Genomic DNA, 26,940 nt, shown 5'->3' with positions numbered 1-26,940 from the left:
CTTTTATTTCGCTAACACTCAGAATATAAAGCAAATCTAAAATAGCACACAACCAGCCAATATTTTCTGAGATAAAGTGCACTGAGTTAGATCAAATCATTTTAAAGACTCAACCACATTGATTTCTTTGCCTGTAATTTTCTTCAGTCTCTTTATTTCATGATTAAAGTTGATGCAGTTTTCACTTAAGGAATCAAGTATAAAATGTCAGATCAAATAAATCTGAATTTCTCAACCCTGATTCTTGACTATCCCAAACCCTGCAGATTTTCTTGGTATTCCTACTTAAACATACCTGAATTGAGAGTTGGGACTAGAGTTGTGATCTAGATGCACGGGTATAAACCCTTTAAAGCAGTGGTCCCCAATCTTATTATCATCGCGGACCAGTCAACGCTTGACAATTTTGACAAGCTTGTCAAGCTTTGACATCATCCGACAAGCTGACAAAATATTGCTGTCACTCTGATACAAATGTTATTTATAGATAATACTACAAAGCACTGCAATGTTTGGGTGTTCTGTGTTTGTCTGAGATAATTAGTCTACCGAAATGTGTGTATTGCATACAAGCTAAAGCTGATTGGTCATTTCTTGTCATGTGACGCAAGCTGTGCACCCCCATTCGAAGTACTGAACTTGCAAACTCTAGAAAAGACGCAATATGCAAATGGCCCTTAAAAGGCCACCATCATTTGCAATCTCCAGCTGTTGATCTTGTTGCACAGACATGCAGGATTCACCTAATTTGTTGATAAATGGGTTGCAGGTCCATTCCTTGGCAGTTCACGGGTCCTTCCCTGGGCCGTTTCCCCTTCACAAAGAAACTTTCCAAAGACGTCTTTTTGGTACTCATTTTGCTGCTTGTGGGTTACATTTGGGTGCTCAAGTGACTGAGATGTAAGCGAGAGAATACGGTCATTTTTCAAAATAAAAGCTCATTCTGACAGAGATAATAAATGAAATGGAAATAATTAATGCGGCCTGGTACCAACTGATCCAGGGACCAGTACCAGTCCGTGGCCCGGTGGTTGAGGACAACTGCTTTAAAGCACTAATCCCAAGACCACTAAAATCTAATATAAATTGTTCCAGTATGCACCTATTGTGTTTTGATGGATCAATGTGATAACATTGAAGATAAGATGTGTCAAATTTTAATTCAGGAAGGCCACCTTAGTAAAGAGTTTACCTCTAACCCCAATTAAACACATGGCCAAGCTAATTAAAATCTTTGTGTCAATTGTGTTGAAGCAAGTATGAGGGAAGGTGGTCATCCTGGATCAGAAGAGAGCGTAATGAGAATGACACAAATGTATTTATCTTTCTAAATCAAACAGTCAAATTTAGAAATGCTAGTATTTGTTGGGGCAGTGTGATTCAAACACATCAACAGATCCACACTTATGCACAGATGGTCTGTGTCTAATTTAGCATTTTTGACAACTTCAGCATCTTCATTTGCGTGATAAGCAAAGCAGAACCAACATCATTAGTCTGAGAAGCATGATACAATATGAACGAAGACTAATCCCATCTCTGAGGGACTTCTAGTTTAGCTACATTCATCAAAGGGATGCAAAGAAATCTAAACAGGAGCAGTTTGGCGGGGGGGATGTATATAAAAAATCCCGGCACTCCAAATCCGCGTGGCGTTCATTAGGAGAGAAAACAGCCCTGTGTAATTAGGTTATCCTCACATTCAGTAACAGCCAGATTTACTCTTGAACTTTTCTGTTTAACAGCTGCTAAGCCGCCACAGCCCTGGGGAAGAGACAGCGGCACCAGAGAGGATTTGGAGAGGTTGGAAAGGAAAACACAAGAAAAGAAGAAGAAAGGAAGAGGGGAGAGTCATACCCCTGAATATTTGAATATGAAATTAATATTTCTTTATGAGAACTGTAAAGGAGGGAGGTTGAAGGGGAGATCTGTGCGACTGAATCACAAGCTTAGAGCGATGACCCTCCAAAGCAGACAGTTATACCAGTCTTAATATGTCTGGAGTCTGTGTTAATGGTAACAGGGCATTAGTTTAGCACCCCATGTGTGAATGGGGTTCTCGACCCCTGTGGTTTAAACTGGCATGACCACATATGCAAGAGGGGTCACAGACGAAAGGACGATTGGAGCTGCCAGCCAGCAGAGAATGAGGGGATTAAGATGAAACAATCAAAGTGCAACTGCAAGAGGCAGATGGGGGATTTAGGGTTGATGCTGTCCCTGATAAACATGCAGCACCATAGACCAATTAAAATCAAGACTGCACCATCTTTACTGGTAATGAGGCTGATGAATTGGCACAAAAAGCAATAAAACATGAGAATCTGTAGGGATCTCTGAGATCAATGGCAGTACTAAACGCTGGACTTCTTGGTCCAAAATGTATTCTAGGACTCAAATCCAAGTCTAGGCATTGTTTGACAAGAGATTGCAAGCAATGCCTTCTGATGACTTTATGCCCTACAGTTTAGGATTAGGTTATACATATAAGGTTAGGGCATGAGTTACTTGCAGTCAAGCTATCCCAAAAAAAAAAAAAATGTAATTAAGGTAAGCAAGCTGTCCTCTGAGATCAATTGGAGAACTAAATGTTGGACTTCTTGGTCCAAAATGGTTCCTAGGACTCAAATCCAAGTCAAGGCATTGTTTGACTGAAGATTGCAAGCAATCCCTTCTAGTGACTTAATGCCCTGCGGTTTAGGATTAGGTTACACATATGAGGTTAGGGCATGAGTTATTTGCAAAAAGTTATTTTGCTTTCCCCAAAAAAATAAATAAATAATAAAATAAATAAATAAAAATTAAGGGAATAAAAGGTAAACAAGCTGTCCTCTGAGATCAATGGGAGATTCCTAGGACTCAAATCCAAGTCAAGGCATTGTTTGACTGGGAATGGCAAGCAATGCCTTTTAGTAACTTAATGCCCTGCGGTTTAGTATTAGGTTATACATATAAGGTTAGGGCATGAGTTACTTGGAGTCGAGCTATCCAAATAAATGTATAATAAAGGTAAAAAAAAAAGCTGCCCTCTGAGATCAATGGGAGAACTAAACGCTGGAGTTCTTGGTCCAAATTGGATCCTAGGACTCAAATCCAAGTCTTGTCATTGTTTGACTGGTAATAGCAAGCAATGCTTAATGACTTAATTTCCTACGATTTAGGATTATACATATAAGTTTAGGGTATGAGTTACTTGAAGTTGAGCTATCCAAAAGTCCAAAGGTAAAAAAGCTGTCACTGGGGCCTTACCTTTTTACAAGATATACCTGTGTACCTAACAAGTACACATTGGTATGTTAAGAGTACACTTTTGTAACTTTAAGGTACAAATGTGTACTTGCTAGGTACTAATGTCTAGCCTAAGGTACAATGTAGTCCTTAAAAGTGTATCACCCTGTGACAGTTTTTGTATCTTTGTTTCTAAGAGATTACCCAATGTCAATTCTATAAACTGTAAAAATGAACACAATGTCAAGGTGCTGACAAAATACAAAGCAGAATGGCAATGTCTGTTTTACTGCATGTGAATATCAAGTCAGAACAGCTATTATCAATCTGCAGCTGAGACACCCCCATCTCCTCCTGGTGCAGCTCTGAGCTCAGGTGGCCAACGGGATAAACACATGCATCATTACAGACAGTCTACAGACATCTCTGACCCCTATGAACTTGAAGATATTTGTTTTGTTCTTAGTACATAACAAATTGTCATATGTATGTTCATATACAGGTCTCTAAATTGCCATACCTTTAAAAAAGCAGACTGCAAAGACACTTATGGTCATATTTATGAAATTTTATTGTCTTACCTATACAAATCTGAAACATTTCCCCTCATTTTGTTTCTAAAATGTTTTAAAAAAATAATTAATTAAAAAGTATGTTTTTAAGATTATTGAGTTAATAATTTTGTAATTTGTAACTATAAGTTCATAGATACATTTAAGGTATAAGGATTATGAATGTTATATAGAATGGTAAGGATTAACCTAACTGGACCTTTATTTTTAGAATATTATTTCAGTAAACTGTCCATATTTGATTTATAAACTTGTAAACAATCCATGTATCTATTCTGAGACAGTGTCAAAGATGGGAGTACAAAACACTATCATTTCATCAGTTTAAAGATGCTCAGTTTAGCTTCTAAAAGGACCTGAAAAATCTAACAGAGAGGTTAGAAAAGTAGACGAGGCAAAGAAGTATTGTCTTTCTTTCTGTAATGCTCATTGCACCACCCCAACTCATTGCCAAAACTGTGCTGTTGTTGTCCATTTTTAAGTTGGCTGAAATAGAGGACAATTAGACGACACCCATTCCCCTTTTCCAGCCTTCTCACTAAAATCCTGTGTTATTCTGAGATCACGTATCAGACCTCGACAGAGTAAAAGCAGCATTTTCTGTATTCTGAGCCCTGCATGAAACAATATATCTCCACTTTCAGATATAAAAAGCATGACCTCCAGAGCTACTTTGATGCGTTCTCCTGTTTCCTGAGCCCATTACAATCCACTACATAACCGCAGGGTGACAACAGAGCCCTGCCTGTCCGCTCATCCAACTGTGCATCATCAGCACTAGTGTTACAGCTGAGCCAAAGTGAGCTGAGCCCAGTCGGCATGCAGACTCACTTACGCACACACACACACTCTGTGCAGTGATATCATAGCCTAGGCTGGCTGGAATGACACAGTTGTTGGGGTTGCACAGTTGCACCGGACCAAACACATAGCCATGAGAGGCGCCTATTATCCCTAAAAGCAGATGCCCTGCATGGAATTGCAGGAATCGATATGTAAGCTTACATACACAACATGTGACATGCACCTTCTCATGCAGAAACTCCTGAAGGTATCTTTAGCGATGATGTAATCCTCATCCACACCTCACCACACAGCATTCACATGCACATAGTCTGTCGCTGCACGTTCACACATAAGCATTCAAGGGGGTGCCCCCCTCTCACCTGCACCTGCATGAAGGAGCCCCTGTAGAAGCAGCAGGCAGCCGCTGACAGGGCACTCCACAGGCTGCATCTCTCCGTCATGGCTCCGGTCCTCCTCTCTTCGACTCTTCCACCCCTGGAGTCCTCTAGAAACCCCAGGTCATGCCCCTATCCCCTTGCGTTCACCCGTGCACAAGCCACAGCCGCAACTGATCAGTGCTATCGCCGTTCCACTGGAGCAAGTGTCATCCCAGATCCGCACCGGCTTCCTCTCTCTCTCCCTCTCAATGTCTAGATCTCTCTCTCCCTCTCTGACTTTCAATGTATCTCTCTCTCTCTCTCTCGCTCAGTTCCGCTGCCTCTTACTCTCACTCTAGCGCTTGCTATGCTTCACAGCGCTGGCAGGGATTACCTCATCGCTCTTGGATGAAAGCGGTGGGTGGGGGGAGGGACGGAGGGGTGAGGGAGGGATGTAGAAAGAGAGAGATGCTTGCAGGCACTGAGACCCCACCCACCCCCTCCTCCAGGGCTCCAAACAATGCTGGGGGGAGAGAGACTGGGAGAGAGTGGGGCATGTGGCGCACGCATTCAGCACCTACTCAAAGGAATTTTCCCTTTTATTCCAATTTGAAAGACCGCAAAAGAAAACTAGAGGGGGGCAGTCAGGGAAAAAGAGTCTATAGACACTCACCCACATGCACATACACGCTCCCACACCCATCAAGCTGAGAAAAGAGTTCAATCTAAGAACACATGACTGTATTTATTTATTATTTTAGAAATTGTAAGTCCGGGCATGCAGGAGCTATTTAAAACGTAGAAGTTGTGATTGGAAATGCAATGATGTTTTCTAGGAACGTAGTAAAAACCTGCTAATGAGCCTCAGTCCTTGAGTATTCCCTATCGAATACTACCCACGCATTCGCACATACTTACTCCAGATAAAATAAGACTGACTCTGGTACAGCAGTTAAGGGTGGGGTGTTTGCCCCCTGGGGACTGTTGTGACATCAAAATGGACGCCTCACTATGGCAACCAACTCATAGCAGCATTCTCAAATAAACCGTTTCCACAAAAAAAACTAAATTCTATTATTTGTCCATCTTGAAGTCGATCCAAACAGGAACAGACCTAAGTTGGTATTCACAGATAATTGTGCCATCATTCATTCATTTTCTTTTCGGCTAAGTCCCTTTATTAATCAGGGGTAACCACAGCCAAGTAAACCGTCAACTTATCCAACATATCGTCACCTTGGAATTGTTCTATCTGCTTTCTGAATGCTTTTGAAATATAGAGCTTCAAAGTTTTCGCATTCCATAGCAAACAGTGTGTGTAACATTTGATTTTTAAATAAAACACCTTAAAATGTAAACATCTTATAAAAAAATATCCCATAATGTAAATAAGTTGTCATTTAATAAAAATATGCGAATGACTACATTGACAAAAATGTCAGATAGAACCTTTTAATTCTAAGGTGACGATATATGTTTACGAGATATGTTTGACACAGCGGATGCCCTTCCAACAGCTACCCAACGATGGGAAACACTCATACACTCTTGCATTCACACATATACACTATGGACAATTTAGCTTACCCAATTCACCTATAGCGCATGTCTTTAGACTTGTGGGGGAATCCAGAGCACCCAGAGGAAATCCATGCGAACACAGCGAGAACATGCAAATTCTACACAGAAATGCCAATTGACCCAGCTGGAGCTCGAACCAGTGACCTTCTTGCTGTGAGGCTATCGTGCTATCGACTGCGGCACCTGACGCCCTGTGCCATCTTTCCTAGCTCTCAAATGTAATATATGCTTCTGGATATACAAACTTGATGCAATACGGGTGATCGATAATTATGTTCCTTATTTTGGCTTGTTTAATATGAACATGGTAATCATGCTTGTGTCATGATCCACACCAAAAAATAAATAAATAAAAAATGCTTTTTTGGTCCTTGGTCCATTTAAAATTAAACTTTTTGGTTAACCAATCTGACCCAAGGTAAATAAGTGAATAATAGAGCTCAACAACATACTCCCCCTACACTTGTAGCCCTTTAACTACCCCACCAAGAAAAAAAAAATTGGATTGCATTTCTTGATTCCTAGGGCTCTATCATACAACCGGTGCAATAATGTGCAAGTCGTATTTTCCATGGGTTGTCTCGATGTGTTGCTATTTTCAGACCAGCGCAACCTTTATTTTCCCGTTTTCCGTTACGTTGTTCAAATAGCAAATTCATTTGTGTCACTTTGTGGACTTATAGGTGTTCCAGTCTAGAAAAGAGATGTGCTAAGGTGCATTGTTGGTGCGTTGGTATATTGAGGAACTAAAATAGACTGTGCAATAGACCAGCTGAAAGCAGGTCTAAAGTCAGTGCATAACGCTTAAGTTATGCGCCTCACTTACACATTGCTTAATGCACACAGGATGTACAGCCATACACAAATATCTTTACAAATGAAAAAGAATGAAAGGAATATAATATTACAAAAATTATTACTTTCTACATAAATGTAAAAAACACAGCCTCCATGCCTTCATCATCTCGGGAGGCTTTTTTTGGTTTTGTATAATTATATTATTATTAATAGTATAATTTAATAATTATTATGATTATTATTAAAAACAAGCTTAGATTTGTCCACCTATCAGGTTTTGACCATATGCAGCATAATAGGACGTGTGTTTGGATATAACTCAGTTTTTTGACCACACTTTGTTATCATTGTTCGTTTATTCGTTTGCTGAAAAATAGAACTGAATTTAGTTCTGTTTTGAAACATCTTTGGGCTTAATAAACAAAAATAATTATGTAGGCTCATGAATGTCTTCAGTGGAATGAGTTTCCACCATTTCCTCATCTACAAAAGAGAGAAAGAGAAAGTAGAGGCCAAATAGAGGAGTACTGCAGATGCTCTGTTTAACTGTTTTCTCGCTAGTGAAGTGTTCAGTGTTTTCACTTACAAAATCCTCCATGTAAATAGAAAATGTGCCATGGCGTGACGCAACTGACTCCTAAAGGGAGACTCTGATTTATATTATTATATTTATTTATCTCTTGTTTATTCTCAAAATAAACCCATAATTCATTAAGAGAATAAGCTCAACCCTGTTAGACCATGTGCCGTGGCACAGAGCATATTTTTCAGTCCTTAAAATAGCAAAAGTGGATTTGGACACGTCCTTAATGCTTTTGCGCCATGAACTTTAAATTTTGTGCCTAGATTGTTAAAAGAGAGCCGCTAATGTCACTAGCTAACACACTCAATGTATTTTTTTTTTAACACATCCCTTAATTTCCAAAATATCAACCTCTACCAAATGGTTAAAATTTCAGTTTATTGTAAAAGTACAGCAATTAGGACCAATTTCTATATATATATAAAAAAATAAAAATAAACATTTTTAAATACTAAATCATCTTTATTTTTGAAGTGGAAGTAGAAGATTCTAATTTAAGTTTTTTTTTTTTTTTTTTTACAATCAAGCTAAAATCAAGTGTAGTAGTGCAAAAGGATTACTGTATGTTGGTTAGATTTTTTTTTTATAAACCAACAAAGCTGTGTAGTGTAAACCATTATTCAAAACAGTAAAAACACGGTCAACCGTTTTGTAGAGCGGCAGCCAAAGATTAATGTATGTATAAAGAGTATTCTTAATTTTTCAAAACATTCTATTTTAAAAAAAAGTAAGTAATAAGAATTCATGTGGGGTGGCATGGTGGCTTAGGTGTTAGCACTGTCGCCTCATAGTAAGAAGGTCATTGCTTCGAATCCTGGCTGGGCCAGTTGGTATTTCTGTGTAGAGTTTACAACTTTGCATGTTCTCCCTGTGTTTGTGTGGGTTTTTTGTCCTACCCTTTCAGACTGTCCTACCTTCCATTCAAAAAGTAGGTAGCACATTTTAATGACGCAATATGCTTCCGATCAGATTTTTGCTACCAGTAAAAGTTTTAATGTGGAGTAGCGTGATATGAAGCTGTAATATCCTGTCCTAACCTACTTAATCCCTAACCCCAACCTCAAAACCATTCAAATACAGTGTTGGTAGCATAATTTAATGGGCAGGATAAAATGTCAGGACACTGGATTTCCCCCACAGTCCCCTGCAGACATGCGGTACAGGTGAATTGGGTAAACATAATTGGCCGTATTGTATGATTGTGTGTATGTGTGTGAATACGAGCGTATGGGTGTTTCCCACTACTAGGTTGCAGCTGGAAGTGCATCCGTTGCATAAAACATATGCAGAATAGTTGGCGGGTCATTCCGCTGTGGTGACCCCTAATAAATAAAGGACTAAGCCGAAGGAAAACGAATGAAAAGTTTATATGAGAAATTGTCACTATTCCCTTAAATCAGCAGTGCCCAATAATGGATGCTGCTGAGTTTTGTTCCAACCTGCCCCAGTGCAATTGACTGTAATGGTCCTACTGAGAACCTTTATTAGCTGGTTCAGGTGTGTTTAATTAGGATTTTAACTCTGTAGTACAGTGGCCCTCCAGGAGCAGGATTTGACACCCCCTGCTTTAACACCACCATTTCAGACCCGACAGCAACATCTGTCAAGGAGCACATAAGCATTTTGCTGCTATATGGTATAAGTGCATATTCGGTTCTAACAAGCTTACTGAGCGACGAAGCTTCCAGTGTGACCTTGGGAAAGCACACAATGAAAAACAAAAGATGTAATTAGACGAGACCCGTTCTGCAAAGAAATCTCACTGATGCTATTGTGCATTTGCAGATAAACCGGTAAGAGCATGTTCAATTCATGTTGTACGCTCATCAGCCTGAAACAATGGGAGGATGAATGTCAAATTGAAGCTTTTAAAGAGTAGAAGATAACATGTGGTGTAATCCAGTGCGTGGGTTAACATCATGTGTTATGGCGTGTGTATGTGTCTCATGAGATCACTGAATGAAAAAAAAAAAGGATTTCATTTTATTACCGCACATATGAGGAGGAGTCTCACATGACACACTCAATGACAAACATATGGCAGCCACAGACAGACATTACTACCTGAATTGAATTTTTGGAAGTTCATTTTCTTTTGAATATGTGGTACCATTAAATCATAGCTAAACATATTTTTGTGTCCTGACAAGCTGGGTAGTTATACGCTGTATGGGTAAGCTAAATTGGCCGTGATGTATGTATGTGAATAAAAGTGTATGGGTGTTTCCCAGTGATGGGTTGCAGCTGGTAGGGCATCCACTCACTAACTGGCAGCAACCTAGCTTTCACATGTGGTTTTCCATCCAGGTACTGACCAAGCGCAGCCCTGCTTAGCTTCAGTGGGCAACCATGTAAGAGTTGCAGAGAGCTAGCTGCTGGCTAGGATTTAAGACCTATACTGTATATCAACGTTAAATATATGTCAGTAAGTGCTCTATTTTTTACTAAAGTTTTATTTTTGTAAATATTCAAGGCTTATTTGATTATAATCAGTTTTACACCACCTGTATTTTGTTGTACAAACACTTCTTCATGGCTTACACGTTATGCTGGTGGTGTTAATATGATCGTTTTGCAAATATTCGACTTAAATGGTCTCATTTAATAGATTTTCCTCATATGCTTCTTAGGAATTGTACAAAAATGTGCATTAGTAAAGTTTTAATGCTGGCTGAAATGAACATTTTAAAAGTAAATGTGAATATAAACATACTTTTTCCCTTTTTGTTGTAGTTTTACAAAAAAAAAAAAAAAAAATAAATTAGATGAACAGTTGCCAGTAAAGTCACTAAAGTTAGCCAATCTGCTTTCTGCTGTCTTACGCTATCTGTTAAACTTTTGGTAAAGCAACAATTGATTTGGACAGAATAATAATAATAATTATTATTATTATGCCTATCATTAGTTTGTAGTATTTTCATAGCAATTTAAACTACACCTTCAGTGTGTACAACAAGAAGCAAAAAGGAGCTTTGACTGTATCTGCGGAAGAATGACATCAGATATATCAGGTTTCTACTTTTTTTTTGTGCTTGAATGTTAAAACGGCTCTTCTATGAATTGCCAGTCACTGATATGGTCAAATTCAGTTTGAGACCGCTGCCATAATGTCTCAACCAGGGGTGTGAGATTGGCCAGGATTACCTGTTTGATCGGTTGTACACTCTTACAAAAAAGTACAATAGGTTGCATATTGGTGTCCTAAAACCCCAAAGTACACATATTACCTAAAAAGCACGGAAGTGAACCCAAAAATGAAAAAAGACTGCCGCGATGACAGCTCTTGTACCTTTATAAATGGATAGAAAATGGAGAGTGTTTGTAAACAGTCATTTCATTCCTCTCAAGCCATTATCTTGTCATTGTTGGTTGTGCAATGGTGACTAAGATCCAGGAACCAAACCCTGGTAAAATAGCCTTTGGCGAAAGTTTCCATTTGTTTACAGAACGAAAGTGAAAGCTCCCGTCTGGGAAACAATTGAAATACTAAAGACATCATTTTTTTTCTTGCCTCCCTCGCTGCCCTAGTTCTCTATGTTCTGTGTTCCCTCTCGATATCTTGTTTTGGGTCTCATGCTGTTGTGTGTATCTATGCTGATCGTGGCTTTTCCATCACAAACCCTCCTCAATCTTCCATTCAATCTCTCTCTCTCAGTTAAATATTAATTACACAGCGAGTGTCCTGCAGGCAGGGTGCAGAAGTACAATGGATCGGAGCAAGGCTCTGTGCGTGAACTGGTAATGAGAAAAAGCAGGGGGATCGTGTCTACCTCCATCTGCCTACAGGGCCCAAAGCCCTCATCTCCCTCAAGCTATTAACATTAATGAGTAGGCCCCCATTGGAATTCTGGGTATTGTAGTTGGTGTGCGATATGGCTCTTGCCCAAGCTGGTGCTGTATTTGCTGATCAAGCAGATCGGTTATTTGGTTTGATCTGTAGCAGTAATACAAGACCATGAGAAGCATGTTAGCGAGGAAGGCTGAGTCAGTTTCCAGGTCTAATCAATGCGGAGTTGTGTGATTTGATTTAAATGTAATAACTGGCTGTTCTGTATGTATTCCCGTGCTAAAAGCTGGAGGGTGGGGAGAAAGGGTTATCACAGCCCCATCTTACTCCAGCTGGGTCTACATGTTTTTCTTCATTGACTATTCTCTATTTGATCTATCATTTATCTGTATTTCCTTTATTGCTACTGCCATTTGTGAAATCCCTAACCATCATGACAGCATGGGGTTTGTTGAAGTGCATTGGTACTTTGGTAATTACAAGCCTGGTGCACAATAAAAACATGCAAAATTATACACACTACAAAATGACTTTTGTCGCTTGTTCACAATATTTATTTAAAAGGATTTGACAGGTTTTTGGGACATTTTAATTGTTTTATGTTTAACCACCTTAAATTTGTAAAATAAATAAGTTAACTTAATCTATTTATGTTGGGCAACGTAATACGGCAACCGTTACAACAGCACGCAGTAATTGTGTGTAACCCAGCATTTAGAATTCATTGGAGGAAGAATCTTGAGTTATATCTTAAGTAGAAATTCTGCAATGTATCGGTCACTAAACTTAATCGTCTTATCTTCAGTGCATATGCCAATAAATGCTATAGTGATGGTTAACTTGCATGGAAAAAATGAGCTACACCCATTTTAATTATTCTCAGAGAAAAATCATTAAATTCTTGCATAATGAAAAATAAAAACTTTCCAAAATATTAGACCTGAATATGTATAAAATATCAGATGTGTGTCAAGAAAGCAAGTTTGGGCTATATTATTTTGGACAATAAAAGAAATGGGCTACACTTTAGAAACATTTCTGGAGCAGCAAAATTTACCATTTGTGCTCAGCATAATTGAGTACAGCCCTTTTTGAAGATGTAGAATATTTATATCCATTTCTTAGTGAATATAGTCAATGAATTTTGGTTCATTTAAACAAAGCAGATTCATTAAACAGATATATTTATTAACATAATATTTTAGTAACCAAACATATTTAGAAATTGAAAGTTAATACAATAAAATTTAAGCAAAATATTGAAAAAACTATATATATATATTTTTTTGCTTTTCTTATTTTTTCCTCTTTAAAAAATGTATTTAATATTTTTCTATAACATAAATTTGCTTGTACTAGTTTTTGGACTGTTATTAAGTTATTTTGTTAAATAAGCTCGAGATTTGGCCTCAGTATTAACTAATCTAATGTATATGCACAAATATAATATAGGATAGCTTTCTATTAAATATGAATATGAATTTTAAAGATAGATTTGTGAGGGGTGTACTTATATATGCTGAGCACTGTTGCAACAGCACTGGCTTTGTTTGTTAAGTTTATTAAATAAATATGTTCTATTAAATGTCAATTAAAGATTACTGTTGTTAATTTAAGTATCGAATAGCAAAAATCATCTTTGAAGATGGTCTTGTTGTCATTTTTTTATTTTAACTTGTGCATCTTTTACAATTTTGGACAGTTGAATGTTAATTGAGTCCAATCCATATTCTGCAAAATAAATTTAATGTAAAACAAGTAGCTTTTACTATATAGTTCTTGTACGTGTATTGGAAATGGGCGAAAGTTTTTTTTTTGTAAAAATTGGTATTGGCTTAAAAAAAACCAGTGCATCCCTAATTTTGAGTCTGAAAAAGCACAGAGATTTGGAGTTTTTTTTTTTTTTCTGAAAAAGATCCAAAACACCTTCACTGACTATTATAGCACTAAGTGTTAGTTAATTCTTATTTATCTTCTCTGCAATTTAGACCATTGTAAAATATAACTAAAGGTACAGTACCATGTTGCTAATTTGATTTGGTCATATTGTATTGCTTTAATGGCAATACAGACATGTATCACAGTATAAAATGAACCCTTCATTTGGGAATAAATACTGTGGTACCACAGTTAGGCATGAGACAATAACTGGTTTCAAGGTTTACAGCGGTTTGGAAAAGTCAAGTTATTAAAACAGAAAATAAATTTCGGTTATACCGTTCCTCAGGTATATGTAAAGGTTTTTTTGTATGTGTTGTAAAGGAATCAGTTTTTTGTAAACTAATGAGCGTAGCAGAAGTCAATAATTTGTTTTAATTATTTAGCCTCACATGTTTACTGTTCCAAAATATTATAAATGTGATTTGTAAATTGAAAAATTGACAAATGAAAGACTGTATATTGTGTTCAATGGGGGATAATTTGTTGTTTTTTACTGAGACATTTTAAAAGAACGTATTTTAGAGCAGTAATCACAATATCGTGATACTGTAATATTTTTATCCATGATCCATTATCATACTGAGACACTTTTACTGGCCCTTGACTAACCACACTATTGTTAGAGTAGATCAGCACTGGCATCTTTCAGTCGAATTTTCAGTAATACAATTACTGAAAGGGAAGCGCTAATTGGTGTTAGCGGCTATAAGAAAGGTTAGGAGTTCAATCCTGAGGTGCTAGGAAGGGTGTGAGATCTGGGAACAGCAGAGATAATGAGATGACAGCCCAGCAGAAAATAAACATCGGGTATCGGTGGTTCAATGGAAGATCGCAATTACGAACATTTCCAGTGATCACACACGTCAGGGCCTCTGGGAACGTTCTGTTCTGGAGCGGAGACCAGTTGTGCTTCTCTGTTTCCAGCTGAAAGAGCTGTTTTTTTTGCCATTACAGTGAACATTGAGGCCAGAGACTCAATTTAACTCAGACACCATTAAAGTTTCATATTGTGGCGGTGAAGAGAGGGAACGATGGCATCTAAGAAATGGAGGGCATCTGAGGCATCTAAGAAATGGAGGGAAAGCTTGTGTATCCTATCAACATACAATGCTGTAATCCTAGTCAAATTAGGATGTTTACAGGATAATGATGCATTAAAAACAAGTGTTCTTCCATTCATTTGACAACAGATAACAAAAATTATCCCTGTTTACACAAATTAATGAAAAAAAATTAGGGCTGTCATTTCATTAAAAAAAAAAATTAACTAATTAATCACACTTTTTTTGTTATTATTTATGATTAATTGTGAAAAGCCATTTTTATTACAGAAAATAAACACAAAGGCATGTGAGTGCCATTTGAATTTCAAAACATTTAATGGCGATAACAAACAAAAATGATTTCCATGGTGGATTCTAAGCATTGCAAATATGGAAAATAGAAAATTCTAATAATAATAATAATAATAAAGTATTGAATACAAACAATTGTACTCCTTGTAAAGTTGTATTGCGAGTTGAGAACATTAATTAAAAAGTAGAAACAATTTTGCTAAGTCCTCCTTAACATTTAGCCAGTTTTTAAGACAGTCCAGTCTGTTGACATTATTGGGGCACAATGTGGCCTAGGGGTACATCAAAGGCATGAACCAAAGACTGTACTATTCTTACAGGGACTTTGGTCACAATATCTCAAAACATTTAATTCTAAACAGCTTTGAGAGCTTTGACAGACACTGCAAAGACTATAGAATACTTATAGAATGCCTTAAAGAGACTTTGGACACCATCAGCGATGTCAGACGTTTGCTTTTGTTGCTAGGAAAAGCACATACATACACACGCAAGCACACACACAGACTGTGCACGCAGTTCAGCGCGCCCGGTGAGCGACTCCCTTCAGATTCATCAACACGCAAGATCGCGTTCATCAAATTTGCTTAAACTAAGTGTTTTGGCTGTATTTTACAAGCAAGGATTCTGACACAGCAACATGAAGCAAATGCTTTACAAAAGGTGCGTGTAATGCCTAGTTCAGACTGCGTGATTTTAGCCCCAATTTTGGCTCGCCGACAGGTTTTGAGAAATCGCTGACAAATGCCTGAAATCACAGGCAAATCGGTGCTCGTGCACGTGAGTGACAATCACACAGTATGAACTATCAAAGACGCGATCTGAAAGAATCGCCGATGAGTTGCCAATGCCTGCGAGATATTTGGCATGCTAAATATCTGGAGCTGTCGGCGATTCAAATCATGCCTTTGTGAATTGAGTTTTGACTGAAAATAACATCAGCGATCGCCTACAGCCAATGAGAGAGCGGCATTCACTTGCGTGTGTGTGTATATACCTGCTGCAGGCCAGTGGGAGGCTGGGGGAGGAGTTAAAAGCACTCTTTTTCCGTTTATTTGGACCCACGAAATGGAGGAAAAACTAGTGGAGGTTTGACAGGACTCAGGAGCAACCGTGTCTGTTTGACGTTTCATACAGAAAGAAATTAGTTTATTATCAACGTTGAGGAGAAATGGCTAATTCCCTTTAAACCCAGGTGAGCAAACATGTACATGTTCTACCCCATTAAAGGCTTCTTTCTCATTATGTAGTTAATAACAAAAGATATACTACGTGTTTTTGGCTGTGAGACGTAGTTTGGACGAAGTTGTCGGCGATTCTTCCTATAGTAAAGTCATACAATGTGAAAGTCCCTGTCACCGATCCATCTTGCAGTGTAAACAAAGCAGCGACGAAACGCTAGCCCAGATAGTCATGCAGTGTGAAAACATATGTGACACGACTACTTTAAAAAATCATGCAGTCTGAACTCGGCATAACTTAACATCAAACTTTGTGAAACATTTGAGGGTGCATAGAATCAGTATTTCTAAGTAAGGCAGAGTAATGGACTGTCTTTGACAGCTTGCAACATCATCTGACACTTTCACTGAGTTCATTTACATGGACACCAATACTCCGATTTTATTAGTATTAAGACAATACTCTGATTAAGAGTCTACCATGTAAGCAGTGATTTTTTGATTCCCTTAATGGACCACCCGAGTCATAAAATGAGGAAGTTTTTCTTTCCTTTATCAAATTCCATAAAAACACCACTCTTCCAGCAGTCCGTACTTCATATTTTCATCCAATATTTGTCACGGGGCATGAACAATATGCTTCTGAATGAAAGTGAGTTGCTAAACTGCAGTTAAAGTTTAAAGATTAAAAATGAAACACCCCAAATTGCATGAAACTCTGGAGGAAACGCTGGATAGCCTGGTTATGCGACATTATTGTTTTATACTGAAACTTTCCTTCTAAAAGCGCTTCCTTGGTCTTATCTAAATTTCTTTGCACGTTAAACACATGTTGGCCACAAGAGGAAATAAAAAAAACTGCAAATGCGTTAATTGCATTTTTTAAAAAGCGTTAAATATTTTTAATTACTCGCATGCGTTAACGCGCTAAGTTTGACGGCCCTAAAAAAATAAAATGCTTTTTTATATATGACAGGTCACTTTGTTTTCAAATGCAGCTACTGTATGCATATTCACATTCATTTATGCACAAACAGTCCTATAGTCTGCCATTTTTGTTTTGGAAGTCAAGTACTCTCACATTCCTAATCAAGTAATGCTAAACATAACAAGTAATAGTAAACATGCCAAGCAAGTAATAGACCAAACAAGAAATGTATACAACATCACCATTTTCACAAATTGGCATTGTTTTTGTTCACACAGCTAATGGTATCACAGACTTTGACTTAAATCTGCTTGTGTGTGTGTGTGTCTGTGTGTGTGTGTGTGTTTGTGTGTGTGCTTTAGCGAATCTCCATTTTAATACAACACAGAATCAGAAAAAGTTGGGACAGTATGGAAAACTCAAATCAAAAAGAAAGTAGTTACTTCTAAATTTACTTTACTTTACTTTTATTTCATTGCAGGCAATATGAAAACAAAATATTTCACCTTTTGTCTGGTCAACTTTTATTTTAATTCATTTTATTTGTAAATTTTCATTTTTTTACTTGTAAAACCTGTACTGTGCCAAAAGGAAGCCCTATGTTGACAGTATCCAGAAGGGCCGTCGACTTCTCCGGGCTCAGAGGCATCTGGGACGGACCATAACACAGTGGAAACGTGCATTGTGGTTAGACGAATCAGTATTTCAACATTTTTTTGCAAAGAAATAGATGTTGTGTGCTCCAAAACAAAGACAAAAAAAGGATCCTCCATAATGTTACCAGCAACAAGTCCAAAACCCAGGGTCTGTCATGGTATGGGGTTGTGTCAGTGCCCTTGGAAAAGGTTAACTTCTGTGATGGCACCATAAATACTGAAAAGTCCATAGACGTTTTGTGATGTTTTCTTCTTTTACAGGGAATGTATATTTCCATGCATATTTCAACAAGACAATGCAAAACCACATTCTGCACACATTACAAAGTCCTGGCTGCAGAGGAAGAAGACAAGGTACTTGACTGGCCTATCTGCATTCCGTTGGAGCATGTCTGGTGCAATGTTAGAAGCACAAAATGTGATAAAGACCCTGTAATGTTGCCTACCTTAAGGCGTACTCACACTATGCTATCCTAACCGTGCCCAGGCCCGGTTCCTACATCGTTTGACAAGTATGAGTGCTCTGAATCAGGCTCAGGCACGGTTCAGTTGGCCGGCCCTGGCACAGTTGGAAGAGGTTTGCCAGAGTGTGCTTCGCTTGGGCTCAGGCGCGGTACACTTGTAGCGTGAGTGCATAAAGCGCAAAACTGAAGATGAGATGTGACTTTCAAAGGAATGTTTCATATGGATTAATTAATCATTCTTAGTGTTCAATGAACGCAAACTGTAATAGTTTATTAAAGACGCAATCCCCTCACTGCACGACAGCTGCGCACCTTTAGCAAACCTCATATTTCCTGCAGCACAAGGACTTTATGGCTGTAATGTGAGTGTAGGCCGTCGAGGGAGACGGGAGGGGGGACAAGCGTGCTTCGGCCTGGTTCAAAGCAACTGTACATGGTGAGTACGCCCTTAAAGGCTACACACCAGGATGCATCATCAGTGTGTTTTGGGACGTTTTTCCGCATTCAAGACCAAGTGATTTTCACTGGCGTCGAGCAGAAGAGTATGCAAAATCCCTTCTTGACGTTAGATGGAGCTTAATGAAAAGGGTGGCGCTACCCAACTTTAAGCTTCTGACACCTGCTTGTAACACTGAAGAAGAAGAGAAAAAAGTTGACACACACGCTGCGTCCGAAAGCGTATACCTCCATACTATATAGTACGCTAAAATCAGTATGTGAGCCGAGTAGTATGTCCGAATTCATAGAATTCAAAAATCAGTATGCAAGAAGTACCTGGATGACTTACTTCTTCCGGAAAGATTCTGGAGTGCGCTTCCGATGCACGTTGCGCTACCCCCTGATGCCTCGAGAGAGAATTCATGAATGGGAGTGAAGCGATGCTACTGACGCAGGTAGGTCATGTGACCTTGACAAAATGGCAAATGTAGAATGTCTGAATTCCATTCGTACTTTTCACATTCATACTTTATAGAACGTACTTTTCTAACAGCCGAGTAGTACGTTTACATTCAAATGCAGTACTTAGTAGTAGGGTGTTTCGGGCGCAGTCGATTGTTGTTAAAGTTACTGGCAATTCGAACAAGCATGGACGGCACGCTCCACGTTCATATCACCTCTGGGCATCTTTTTCAGTGTGCACTCGCATTGACAGTTTTGCACTTGAGTGCCTCCAAGTGGTGTGTTCTGTAATTTCAGCAGCTCCCTAAACAGGTTTTAAATGTTGTGAAAAGGAATGGCAACATTACAAAATGTTGCAAAATGTGTTGCTAGAACAAAAATTGGAATACGTGTTTACTCTGAAAAAAAAATCTAAAGGAACACATAATTAATGTTTGCTGTATTGTCTGCTACTGCTATTAAGTCAATGTAACTTTAGAAATCACTATTTTCTTTTTTATTTGTGTGTTCCATTCTGTCACAACTTTTACTGATTGGTATATGTCATTCTCTTGTAAACATACACATAACATACCCTATAGGTTATTTTTTTTTTAATACATTTGTAACATACAGTACTGCATAGCCTGTGTTAGTGAATGGCAAATATGATTATTTTTTAAATAAATGGAGCAAATAATAAATTAACAGAATCACAAAATAATTATTTTGTCGAGACATAAAACTCGTGCATCATTAACAATTAATGTTACTGACTAGTAAATCATGATTTTTTTAAGAAATAAAACAATTCTTTAGTAATTGCAACCATTGAGATATTTTACACAGTGTATATAAATGAGAAAGTTTGTTTTAAAGTTGACTTGTTTTAAAGCTGATTTTGCTGATTCTGCTGTGGAGATTTCTAATAAATCAGAAACTACGCCGACAGAAAATGGAAAAAAATGTTTTGAAGTTTCTTTCTCTACTTTTTCTTCAAGAATTCAAAGCCAGTTCGCAGCGCCATCTTGAGGTGACAGAGTTTACTACACAGCAATTAAATGGAGAATCTAATATCTTAATGGCTGCAAGTAAGAACAGGGCTAGAAAGGACATTAATTTGTACCAAATCAGCACATTCCAAAAGACCTCATTAGATTAATTTCTTATTACATCTAAAATGGTGCTTTTAGTTAATGAATACAGGGATTTTGTCTAATTAAGCATGAAATAGCCATATTCAGCATGCTGTCTGGAGAAAGTCTAAAAATATAGCCTAAATCAAAGACCAGACAGATCTTAAGGAAATTCCTTCCAGATTCTTCTCATTAACAATGAGAGATTGTCTAGTTTAAACACACTTTACCCATTGACTTCTTGTTTAAAAGAAAACAGCCTTACCTCCACATATTCTCCCTGGTTTTCTGTGATGTCCAGTTCACTGCGTAAAGAAACATATTGACAACATTGTTTTATTATACAAAACTCTTATATGATATATTGTACAAAGGATCAAGCTATTAAATGCTATAACAAGCTGTATTACTTTCTAGTCAGCTGGTAATGTTAAAAAATAGTTCAGTGTGATTATCAAATTGTAAATACTTTATTGTATTTATAATGTGAGCAGCTTATAATAGTGTTTTCAGTGTCTCTGAGTGGCTTAGTTTATGAAATTGATCACGAGCTCCATCTCTGCAAGTTATTTTTTAACACACCCGTTTAATTTCTTTGCATAGCGCAAGATGCTTAATAAAACTCAAAGAGGAACTTGACCCTATACTTTTACATTCAAAGGAAGTAAAAATGTGTTCACAGAAATACCACATCAATGACAAGGATGTAAAGCGGTTGGACCAAAAACAGAAAGCATAGAGCATCTCACAAAGTAACCTTATAATTCCTGTTATTACAAAACTAATTGAAATAGTCAAGTTAAAGGGATAGTTTTACACAAAAATGAAGATTCTGGCAACATTTACAACCCTCCACTTGTTCCAAACCAGCTAGATTTTCTTTTTCTTCTGTTGAATACAAAAGAAGGTTTTTTTGAAGTATGTTGAAAGCAAGTGGCCATTGATTTCCATTATTTCCTATTTTGGATGCTAATGGCTGTGGGTTTCAAACATTCTTTAAAATTTCTTCAACAGAGAATCCCAAACTCGAGGTTTGGAAGCACTTGATTTCATGATTTTCAAGCACTTGAGGATTTCATTTGCTTTAAGAAATTAGATGCTTTGTTTCCAGTGAGGACTTGAGAAACTTGTTCATGCTTTCATCACCAGGGTGGTGAATTACTGTACCAGCCTCCTGACTGACCTTCCCAAAAAGACATTCAAACAGTTACAGCTCATCCAGAACGCTGCTGCTAGGATTCTGACCAGAACCAGAAAATCAGAGCACATCACATCTGTCCTCAGGTCTTTTCACTGGCTCCCAGTTACATTCAGAATAGATTTTATAGTATTACTACTTGTCTATAAATCACTAAATTGTGATGGCCGGGAAGTGCAATAACAACATTTCAAAGTGTGAAACACTTTTATGAAGCTCAAGACAATTTTAAAGTTTGGAAAACATTTTTACCTATCTTAGAACACAGTTACATAGGAAAAAACAATTTTAACAAGGACGAAACAAATTTACATTTTTAGACAACGCCTTTCACCACGGACTTCTTGTGTGTGGTACATTCCCATTCCGTAAAGAATCTGTCATTGTTAATTTGTTTCAGGACTAGTAAAAGTGCTTTGCGACTTAATTTTTTTTCTAAAATGTAAATTTGTTTCGTCCTTGGTAAAATTGTTTTTCCTATATAATGGCCTCAATATGCTCACTGAATACAAACCTAACAGATAACTCAGATCTTTAGGATTAAATAAATGAGAAATTCTAAGAATTTAGTCAAAGCAGGGTGAATCTACCTTCAGCTACTACAATTGAATCAGCTATTAGAAATGATTAGATGTGCTCCAACATTAGGCACATTCAAATCAAGACTGAAAACACATCTGTTTAGCTGTGCCTTTACTGAATGAGCACTGTGATACATCCGACAGATCGCACTATTGTGTCTTTCTTTTCTTTTACATTCCTTTAAAACCCGTCTAACACATTTGAATCTGTTTTTATTCTGTGTTTTTATTTTCTTATGGCAGTCCGTTTGGCAGTCCGTTTTTTTGCTAAATTTTTATGTATTTTCAAAAAAAAAAAAAAAAAAAAACACAAGAATTGAAGCAACCAATGAAATAAAATTAATAATTTTAGGCTACAAATATGAGGGAATGATGTTTTACCTAAGAAATAAATTTATATTTTAAATAAAACCTCTCATCTAAAAATTTTTTTACAAACAGCCCATTCAAGTTATGAAAAAAAAATCCATTTACATGAGTTATTGTTTTTGCTACAGAAATTAAGAATGCTTGAGAAAGAGAAGATAATCTTCATTGTGTAAAAGTGTGACTAACTTCATCTGACTTTCCAATTTGACACAAAATGTTTTAGGCATCGATGAATTGGCTCTTCAGTGTTTGAACTCTCAGTAATGATTAAATCACACTGAACTGAGCTAAACTGAACTGAACTGAACTTAAACACTAAAACCTGAACCACACTGTTCCAGTTATTATGACCATTTATGTGAAGCTGCTTTGACACAATCTACATTTGAAAAAGCGCTATACAAATAAAGCTGAGTTGAATTGAATAAAGAGGAAGCCAGTGTCTGCATCGTATAACAAATATACTCCCAGAGTATGTGAGGGAAACCAACTTGCTTTAATTGTGAAAATAGTTCTAAATAAAGGTGCCTCATGCATGAGCAACATCGAATTTACTGTCAAATCAGAAAGAAACTTCTTTCAGCATGGGAAAGGTTTCAGAAAAGCAGAACTGCCAAACTCTGAAAAGACAGACAACATCTTAAACACTTTAGTCTCAATGATTTAAAATTAAAACTGCGCTGAACAAAGACTTTCTGATCTGAAACACAGCAATGAAAGCAGCATAGATGTCAAAACAAGTTAGAAAGAAAACGTCCTTCAAAAAGCCAAAGTCTTGAATTTTACACTGACATCTTGTGGTGTGACTGCAGATTTGCACTGCAGCAAAATATCCAAGTGAAGGAAAAAACCTTGTCATGGATCAGCAGGGTTGCCATAGTTGGCTACTTTTAGCAACTTGCTGCCGCTTGTTTTTTATTTAGAAGATTAAAGTCATTTTATATGGATTATATTTACATGCTTGCTTTTAGATACATTACTGTACCACATTTATATTCTACCAAAGATAAAAACTGCTGGGATGATGAAACAGTGTGAGCCCATGAGTTTTCGTTGCTATGGTAACATATTGACATGACCCTTCGGCATTATTGCTAAATAACTGCAAAATTATGTAATCTAAGTCTGTCAATTTTAGAATTTGATTAATGTATTGAATGTTTATTTTATTTTAATTATCTTAATTTAAAATGAAGTACACAAGTTTAGATTTCAGTTTAGCCAGATATTTTCTTTTTTCTTTTCATTTCTTTTTTTAATGGACAACACATGGATGAGAGACATCATAAAAGCCGTGGCGTCAATTTAAGATAAAAACAATTTTTGGCCCACTTGCAATTCATCTGTTACAGCACTGTGGGGGAATTTTAGCAATTCTGAAATTGCAGTAATTCAGCTACACTGGAGGGTTTCTGAGCATGAACTGCATTTTAAGATCATGCCACAGCATCTCAATTGGATTTAGGTCAGGACTTTGACTAGGCCACTCCAAAATCTTCATTTTGTTTTTCTTCAGCAATTCAGAAGTGGATTTGCTGGTGTGCTTTGGATCATTGTTCACTTCAACTTAATTGCCGGACATTCAGTATATTTTGGTATACAACAGAATTCATGGTTCCATTAATCACCGCAAGTCTTCTAGGTCCTGAAGCAGCAAAACAGCTCCAAACCATCACACTACCAGCAGCACATTTTACTGTTGGTATGGTGTTCTTTTTATGAACCCACAAAATGGAACATATACCTTCCAAAATGTTCAGTGTTTGTCTCTTCAGTCTATGGAGTATTTTCCCAAAAGAACTGTGTTATCATTAAGATGTTTTCTGGAAAATCTGTGACAAGCCTTCATGTTGTTTTTGCTCTGCAGTGGTTTTCGTTTGGGAACTTGAAACCATTTATTCCCAGTATGGTTCTTATGGTGGAGTCATGAACACTCACCTTAACTGAGGCCTGCAGTTGTTTGGATGTTGTTGTGGGGTCATTTGTGATGAGTTGATGCTGGGCTCTTGGAGTAATTTTCAGCTGGCCATTCCAGGTAAGGTTCTCCACTGTTTCATGTTTTGACATTTTTAGATAATGGCTCTCAATGTGGTTCTCTGCAGTCCCAAAGCTTAAAATAGATGTATAACCTTTTCCAGACTGGAAAATCTCAATTAATTTCTTTTTCATTTGTTTTCGAACTTTGTATACAGATTTTGAGGATTTGTGGTCCTCTCACTTTGTGAGGCAGGCCCTACTTATGTGATTTCTTGATTGCAAACAGATGAGGCAGTAATCAGGCCTGGGTGTTACTAGAAAAATTGAACTCAGTTGTAAAAAACCGGAGATAAAATATGTTTTAACAGGTGGCAAACACTTTTTCACACCAGGCTTTGTGGTTTTGGATATTTTTTCCCCTTAACAATAACAAAACTTAATTTTAAAGCTGCAGGATGTATTTACTTGTGCTATCTTTGACTAATATTTAAATTAGTTTGAAAATCTGAAACATTAAATTGTGACAAACATGCAAAAAATCCATAAGGGGCAAACACGTTTTCACACCAGTATACATAAAGTATATTTTTGAATAAAATATTTATTACTAGTTTCCTTGCTATGCCTTTACAAAACATAAACATTGATTATTTGTTTTATTGTAGTGAAAGCATGTTTAAGTTTTGTAAAGGTAGTGATACTGTGGGTTACAGATACTGTATACAAAAGCAGGAAGACTCTTAACACAGAGTCTTCCTGAAGACATTTCTCACATCCTCCAGATGTGCAGGCTGACCTCACATCATTATCCTCCTTCAGCTGTATTTGCAAACAACAGAGAAAAGATCTAGCTTGCAAACAACAAACCAGGTGTCATTTATAATGAGCTCTGACCAAGTACAATCTAGTTATTACAAGCTGCAGTATGTCTGTATTAAAATGCTGTCCACATTACCATAATAATAAAAGTATTGTTTGCCATGTCATATCGCGAAGTAAGAAAGCACTATCTTTTGATTTCACAACTACTCCGTTTGGCTATAATGCACTTTGGTAAATGCTATAATGAATTTAAATATGAATTCTTCACAGTGTAAATAGATTGTGAATAAAATATCATAGATAACAGTGTAGATAAACTATGAATGAAAGATGATGAATAAAGATAAACAGCATGCAATTTAGCCACAACTGTCATCAAAATAAAACGAAAAACTATAGAAAGATTATGGAAGTTATTAGGCTTTTTAGTAGTAGCAAAATAGCATTTCCTGCAACACATACAACATACTGTCAATTACAAACTCACCTGAAATCCTTGTACAACTTTATCCTCAAACAACTTACAAAACTTTCACAAATAAAAAAAAAAATAAATAAAAAAATTACTGATTTAAAGTTGTTGATTAAAATTCCCAGTATGTGTTCTCATGTACGTGTCCAGTGAAGTTCCTTTGGGAAGCTGAGAAGAATGAACCACAGATTTCCTCTGAATCCCGGTTCACCCTGTTGCTCTCTGCTGCCTACTAATGTGACTAATGAGAATTGATGAGGGCGACTCAAAATACTGTTTAACTAAATATTTCAATTAATAATTTACATAGAATAATTATTATTATGGTATTTTTTACATTATATATAAAAATGTTTAACAAAAAAAGTGTCTGGGGCCTTTTAGATGAGCAGTATCAGAAATGCATGTCCTAATGCACAGAGTAAGGAATCATAAGAATGCTTTTTCCTTAGTCTCTGTCTCATGAGAGCATCTCAAGATTGGCATCAATCTTTATGTTGAATAAACTATAGCCAGTGACACAAAGGAATGTATTCTGGTTTGGATGGGTTTTAACCTTTTTTCAGGTGGTCAATAAATATATGGACATTGTTACGTACTGCAGCATGACGACAGAGATGCGGATCCAATTGCCGTTCTTTAATATAGATGAGGATGGTCAAAACGGCCAGGATCAAAATTAATAAAACAAACCAATGTCCCAGATAATTCCAAAAAGCAGTGAACAGGAAAAGGTCAAGGAAGGCAGTAATCAATCATGAAAAAAAAAGTCCAAGGGCAAAAGAAAGAAACAGGAAACAAGAAAAAACACTTGTTATAACCCATGCACCGTCAACAACTGGAAAATGTCCATAATGGACTGTGAGAGTTTGAGTTCTTACCAAAATGTGCCATCTAAAGCACAATCCTATTGGTGTGTTTCACTATAAATTAAAATATTATTTAGGTAAAGTAGCGTTTGTATACATGGTAGATATCAAAAGTCTTTGTTGCATCACTAATAGACTGCTGACATCGGCCATTTTGTAATGATCACGTTTCATGGATGCACACTTCAGAATCTCGCTGAAAGTAGTAGGTCATTCGGGTACTTTTTGCATACTATTTTTAAAATTCTATGAATTCGGACATACTACTCGGCTCGCATACTGCTTTTAGAGTAGTATATAGTATGGAAGTATTTTTGGATTTTGGACGCAGCCTGGGTTTTTCTGTAGTGCTGAAAAATATGTATCAGGTGTGGGTGTAATGAGTGCAGGTGTTTCTGGG

At 37.1% G+C, this 26,940-nt stretch overlaps 1 protein-coding gene across 8 annotated transcripts in view; it reads right to left on the bottom strand.

Moving 5' to 3' along the window:
• The window catches only part of sh2d3ca (SH2 domain containing 3Ca), a 100,785-nt gene that overhangs the window by 63,557 nt on the left and 10,288 nt on the right, over positions 1 to 26,940 (bottom strand). For 2 of the 8 annotated variants that reach the window (XM_068223911.2, XM_073914462.1), the window contains exons 1-2: positions 25,687 to 25,850; positions 20,518 to 20,557 (exon numbers count right to left, since the gene is read on the bottom strand). Coding sequence is in view for 6 of the 8 variants with exons in the window: in XM_009305166.5 (XP_009303441.2) it covers positions 4,967 to 5,047 (81 nt within the window). In the remaining 2 variants the exon portion in view is untranslated. Of the gene's footprint in view, positions 1 to 4,966; positions 5,239 to 20,517; positions 20,558 to 25,686; positions 25,851 to 26,940 lie in introns of those variants that run through there. The other 6 variants (XM_005155608.6, XM_005155607.6, XM_009305166.5 and 3 more) reach the window with 3 other exon arrangements.

The sequence above is a fragment of the Danio rerio genome, chromosome 10, assembly GCF_049306965.1.
Source record: "Danio rerio strain Tuebingen ecotype United States chromosome 10, GRCz12tu, whole genome shotgun sequence".
In the NCBI taxonomy this organism is placed as follows: Eukaryota; Metazoa; Chordata; class Actinopteri; order Cypriniformes; family Danionidae; genus Danio; species Danio rerio.
The sequence above is the reverse complement of the archived record's forward strand: the minus strand, read 5'-3'. Positions and strand labels throughout refer to the sequence as shown.